Source organism: Uloborus diversus, chromosome 1, assembly GCF_026930045.1.
Source record: "Uloborus diversus isolate 005 chromosome 1, Udiv.v.3.1, whole genome shotgun sequence".
In the NCBI taxonomy this organism is placed as follows: domain Eukaryota; kingdom Metazoa; phylum Arthropoda; class Arachnida; order Araneae; family Uloboridae; genus Uloborus; species Uloborus diversus.
In genome coordinates, this window is record NC_072731.1 from 20,791,405 (window position 1) to 20,797,404 (window position 6,000).

General features: G+C 39.6%; 1 protein-coding gene across 1 annotated transcript in view; it reads right to left on the reverse strand.

Annotated features, from left to right (window-relative positions):
• LOC129228355 (transcription factor Sox-10-like) overlaps window positions 1-1,962 on the reverse strand; it is a 110,525-nt gene extending 108,563 nt beyond the window's left edge. Inside the window, exon 1 of the mRNA XM_054863037.1 lies at window positions 1,628-1,962. Within this exon, the coding sequence (XP_054719012.1) occupies window positions 1,628-1,925 (298 nt within the window). The 5' untranslated portion in view covers window positions 1,926-1,962. The remainder of the gene's footprint in view (window positions 1-1,627) is intronic.
• Window positions 1,963-6,000: the final 4,038 nt, after the last annotated feature.

The window sequence follows — 6,000 nt, forward strand, 5'->3', positions numbered from 1 at the left end:
GAGCCTTTTACTATTTTATAACTGAGATCGAACCCAAAACACTATATTTCTATTTTTATTTGAAAGTGATTACTTGAAAATGTTAGGCAACAAAACCGTTTGCTGACAGTTGCTATTAGTTAATTAAAAAAGCAAGCAAACTGAGGGACGGCTACAGAAAGTTCGGTAAGCACTCAAGCTAGCTGATTGCCATAATGGCAGTTATTTTCTCATTATTAGCTTTTTATGCATGTTTTGTTGCCTAACATTTCAATTGGTAGTCAGTTTTTAAAAAATGCAAGGAGAGTCAGTGAAAATAAAAGAAAAGAAGAAGCCCGGAGTCGGAGTCGGCATGTTTTCTAATAACTCCGACTCCGACTCTTTTACCCCAAAATCAGTCCGACTCCGACTCTTCGACTCCGACTCCACAGCCCTGCTTTTTAGACAGATTGAGGCGCCACTAGTACCTAAACAATTTTTTTTAGTCCCTTTATAAACCATTGCCCCCTAGTTGAGAGTTGCTTCCTTTTAAGAATACAAATAACAGGCGTAGTGTCTCTTTTGAATTTTCCTTTGCAATCAAATTTCTGATATTGCAGTTGTTGTTTTTCGGGCTCTCTTTTCTGCGGGGAGCAGGGCGGCTGACCGTGTGTTCAATTCACACCGTTAAATGAACCCTGTCGCAAGTAATTTTTTTGCGTTTTTCTCTTTCAAATACCGTTCGTAGAGATTTACTGCTTAATTGACCCATAAACATGCAGTGATCCATTGATTTTTTTTATTTATTTATTTATTATTTTTATTTATTTATTTTTTATATTTTTTAAGGTAAATGGGTAGCTTGACTAGTGAATGAACGCTAAAGCACTATTTTCATTTTCATACCTTTAAAAACTATAGCATTTGGGACAAGACATAAAACACATTTTTAGTTATTGACGTAATTATTAACCCTTTCGCTGAGTATCTCATGATTTTCACGAGTCGAAGCAACAAAATGTGCTCATTCTGCGATTTCCACGTGCATCACGCAATTAAAAACTCATATTCAGCAACTCCATCATTTAACTATCAGTGTGTGTAATACATCTTCCGCTAGTCTATGGAAGTGGTTACACCTCCTAATTTAAAAAAGAAAGGGTTTCACCGAAAGTGTTGTTTGTTGCTCAAAAATTGAAAAAAAAAAAATAGTTATGGAATTCGAATTTGATATAAACAATGTAAAGTAGACCCTTGTACCTTGTTATAAGGTTTATCACACTGAGCGTAATTTCTAACGTGTGTAAATTTAATACATCGATTTCATGTTGGTTTTCTATACATAAAAAATATGCATTTGTTTAAGCGACTTTATTTAGAAAATAGAGCAGGTAACGGAAAAAACTGGGAAAACTTTTTTGGTTCTGCTTCAAGATTTTTTTTTCTTCGGTTAAAGGGAAAAAGGGGAAAAACCCATCGAAGAACACCCACCAGCCAGTGGACAAATGCGAAACGCTAATTGTTTACTTTTTTTGGATTCGTACTTTAGAAAGTTACTACTGACCATTCATCGAAGGAAAAACATTTGAAATTTTTTTTAATTTAGAATTTTAAACTGTTCCTTTACTGGCCTGTCTAAGAAAGGAACTATAATAGGTGGGGTACTCACCGAGAAGTTTGCTGAGATCGGCGTTGTGCATGTCGGGATTCTCGTCTGCCAGCCTCTTGCGCTCGCTCTTCGCCCACACCATGAAGGCGTTCATAGGACGGCGGATGCGCGGCTCCCCGGCCGGGCCGGTCGCCTTGCCGCCGCCTCCCGCCCGGCCGCCCCGGGCCGGGGGCGAGCTGGGCTCCTCGTCGGCCGGGGGCGGCACGCTCTCGTCGCTCGTGCCGCCGCCCTCATTCCAGGGCGCCGCCCCTTCTTCGGGGTAAGAGTCATACTTGTACGGATAGTGGGGGTACACCATACCCCAGTCTTCGGTACCTCGGTACGGTACGCCGCTGTACATCACACACAGAGAGTTAAAATGTCGAGGCAGGACATCGAGATGGACGCTTTCCGGATATCACAGGTGGTTGTTTCAGGTGTAAATCGGTTCCATGGAATCTATTACTATGTATCACAGATAATTTATCGAAGAGTGCTCTGCACGAACACACACAACTCAATCGATTTTAGCAACAGAGTTTTCATTAACCGATAGATTCGAACAGTTGCTCTGAATCATTGTTTGATGGCCATCACTTTTAAATCCATGTATATAAAGATATATATTTTAAAAATATACTTTCTTAAATATAATTCGACGTTTCAATGTGCGCAAAATTCTTCAAGAACAAATTTCGACTCGAGTCAGAAATGAACTTATTCCAGGAGACTTAAAGTAACATATAGTTTGGGATTAAGCGTCAAAAAACAAAATCACTGCTTTTTTCAAGATGTATCACCGGACGCCGCAAAAAAATCAAGTAAACAATTGTTAATATCCATTCATGGTGTACATTTTCTTCTTGACGAAAAGAAATCTGTGTCTATGGCCAATGGCACCGAAAAAATCGTGTACTTCAGACAACACTTTCCGATTTATCCAGAGCCTGAGGGACACGGGGATGGGATGCATGAAAAAGTGCTCGTAGAAGGGTTTGTCGAAGGAAGTGCGGGATGGACGCACGCGCACACATACAGAAGAGGCGAAGATGAAGAGAGCTACACGGCCGACGCGCCGGACTCGGGATTACGGAATGCTCCACGGTACATGCTTCGCTGATTTACGGGGAAGGGTTGCTCGCCAGGCGAAAAGCGCCAAGCAAGAGCATGGAGAAGCAATACCTTCGCCAAGCTAGCATCTCTATCCTCGTCTCCCGATATTTTCCTGGGCTGTGGGGTTCGATTTTAAATTTTGAAGAGTCGTCGGGGTCAGTCATTTTCCTTCCGAGTTTGCAACTTGGCCAACAAGGCTAACATGTCGAAGTCGGAATGATTGTGGGTTAAAAGAGTGGGAATCGAAGGGTTTAAAGTTCCTGGACTTGGAGTCCGGCATTTTTCCAGGTCTGCAGAGTCGGAGGAATAATTTCTGACTCCGACTCCTGGAGCTTTAGACTCTTCGACTCCGGCGCTGCCTCCACAGCTCTAAACGACTCTTTAATTTTCGATGAGTTCGACTCTCGACTCCTACTAAAACCCTTTTATTTACAGTAAAATGAGTCGAACTCCGTTTCCAAAACCCTACATTTTCTCTCCGAGTCTGCGGCTTCGGAGCAGGGGCGGACTCGGTTCCACAACAACGCGTCGACCTTGGCCACCTAAGGACGCAAAAAAAAAGGGTGCAAATAGAAAAAAAATAGGCGAAATAAGAAAAAGAAAAAAAGGGAAAAATAGATGGTACGCAGGTTTACGAGTTCAAAGAAAAGAATCGGTCCGTGGGCCGATTGGCCGGCGAAGAAACGAAAAAGGGGTCAACAATGAACGCTATCTACTGGTGTTTAGGGTTAATCCACTTGAGTTAGTGTTAAAATTTCAATCAGCAAAATGTTCTCAAACAGGCAATTGCTTCGTTCAAATGTAGAAGCAATTTTCACCCGCATACCTTGACGGGCGATTTTCTAGTTAGTCAATAAAAAAGAACGCATAAGGAAAGAACATAGGACTTCCCTTCTGAAGGAAGAACATAGTTCTATCCTTTCTGACCAGAAATTTAGTTTGCAAGTTTATTTTCCTATTTTTAATCAACTTATTTCGCTTTTAACCTCAAAAAATTTTCTTTTTTTCCCTTCACACTCAGTCATGTTTTTAAATAAACAAATATGAAGTTGGTTTTCGATTTAAAGACGATGTCTAATTTAAAAAAAAAAAAAAGAGGGTGTGTCGTAAAGACACGATAGAAGTGAGACTTTTGTATTACATGGAAACATCTTAATTATTTATGAATAACCTTTAAAAGGCATAGATTGTGATTATCATTCATTTATTCGCATAAAATTATGTATACATGTGCCACTGTACTTCATCTTCCGCCATCTTAAGAAGAAAAATTATGGTTCCCGTACACATACTAATATTGCTGCACAGCGCAATTTGACTGACAGTTGCAGTAACTCAATCGGCAGAAAGCTAGGCTTCGAACCCATTAAATTCTGGATCGAATCCCGGTCAAGACGTTTCAGGCATACTCACTACAAAACTGTATATTTAAGTGACGAAAATATATTATAAATAACAAGAACACTAAACAATACTCGAAATGCTTTGCTTATGCTTACATGTTTCAACGGTTGTTCCGTTGATAACCAACAGCTATACCCAACGCAGTATACGCAACCACGGATAACGAGAAAGAACGAAAATGAGAAGAGCGCATGCGTGCGACTTTTCGTCATACAAAATAAGTACGTCACTTTCGTCACACAATATTTCGCCGATCGGAATTTCAAAGTCTCACATAAAAATACTTCAGTTCGGTTTTCTTAAAATACAAGAGGAGAAAATGTTTTGCAGGAAACACAAGAATGAACGATTAATTGTTTTGCTTTGCTCTAATTCGGATGAATCGAATAAATTTCTTCCCATGGTTATAGAGTTCAAAATATTTCAAGAATTTCACCAAAAGTCCTTGTAAGTCCTAGAATTACTAAAGTTGTGGATGAGTTTTATTAACTGAATTAAAAATTTCATTCAAAAATGCAAAAAAAAAAAAAGAAAAGAATTATCCAGATTCTTTGGCATCTTCTAAATACTCTTTGGCCTTCAAAATTTGCTGTTCTGTTTTTTTTTTTATTTATTTATTTATTTTTTTATTTTTTTAATTTTTTTAGCTAAATTCACTAGATATTAAACAACTGATTTGTTAGTCATTCACAATATGATAGCTCCTTACAGAAGATCATTTGTACTCAGGATATTTAATTACAAGTTACAATTTTGTTGATGAAAAAGCAAAAAAAAAAAAAAAACTCTAAATCGGTTTTCTGCAAAATGCTTAAAAGTGAAATACACCCATTCGTCTTTTTAGCGACGATATGCATGAGCCCTCGTTATAAGCACATTTTAGACGTTAGAGGGTGCCTTTTTCAACTCCTCTCGTTACAGCAGGCTTCTTTAAAAGAGCCACCGACCATGCTTGGTGGGTCTGAGTGCGGAGGAGACACCTGCATCCGACGAGTGAGATCCATTTTTCAATTCGACCGGGATCGCCGAAACAATCGCGATTCGAATTTTTGGAAGAGGTTGCATCAGATGTGCCGGGCGAATGGAACGTAAGAAACATTTCCTTCCTTTGTTCTAAAAGAGGTTCAAGGCGAAGAAGTGTGTTTTCCCGACGCAGAAGGTCTCGGCGGAAGTCTCTGCAGAATGTTCATATTTATATGCAACTAGCCATACAGTGAGACCAGTCTTTGTATCTTACACTCTAAACCTCTACGTAACCAAGCCTGATAGAGATCTTACAACTTAAATAAATAGCGAACGGGGATCGTCTCATAATTCGGAATGTCCAATTATCTAAATTTTCAAGGCAATGGAATTCAAACCTAATCTGTGGACCGTAAGCCTCTGGGATTCTTTCTCTCACGAGCGCAGTCAGAATTTACCTTCTCTGAAGGAAGAGGAGTCACAATTGTCCTTATCTTCTTCTTCTTTTTCTTCTTACTCATCTCTCTGTTCTAAATCAGATCAGATCCATGAGGTTGTCGCCTTAATCAACTTCAAGACAGAAGCAGATCTCTTCCTTATCTTCTAAAACAGGGGTTCCCCGATTGGGTGCCGCAGGAGTAGGGAGGGAATATAGTATCAATATATTATATGTATATGACCGCGATAGACAAGGTGGCAGTGAGAAAATTCTAACTCCTCATAAAGCGCAACGAATCGGAAAAGTTTAAAAGCCCCTTTTCTTAAAAAAAATGGATGGATGTGTGCTCATGTTCCTTATCCAAAACAAATTTACGTCAGATCTTTGTCGGATTCAGCACATAGGTCCGGTGATGCTCACGAATAGGGGGGGGGGGTAACCAGAAAATCCGTGTAGCAGGATGTTTACACCTGTT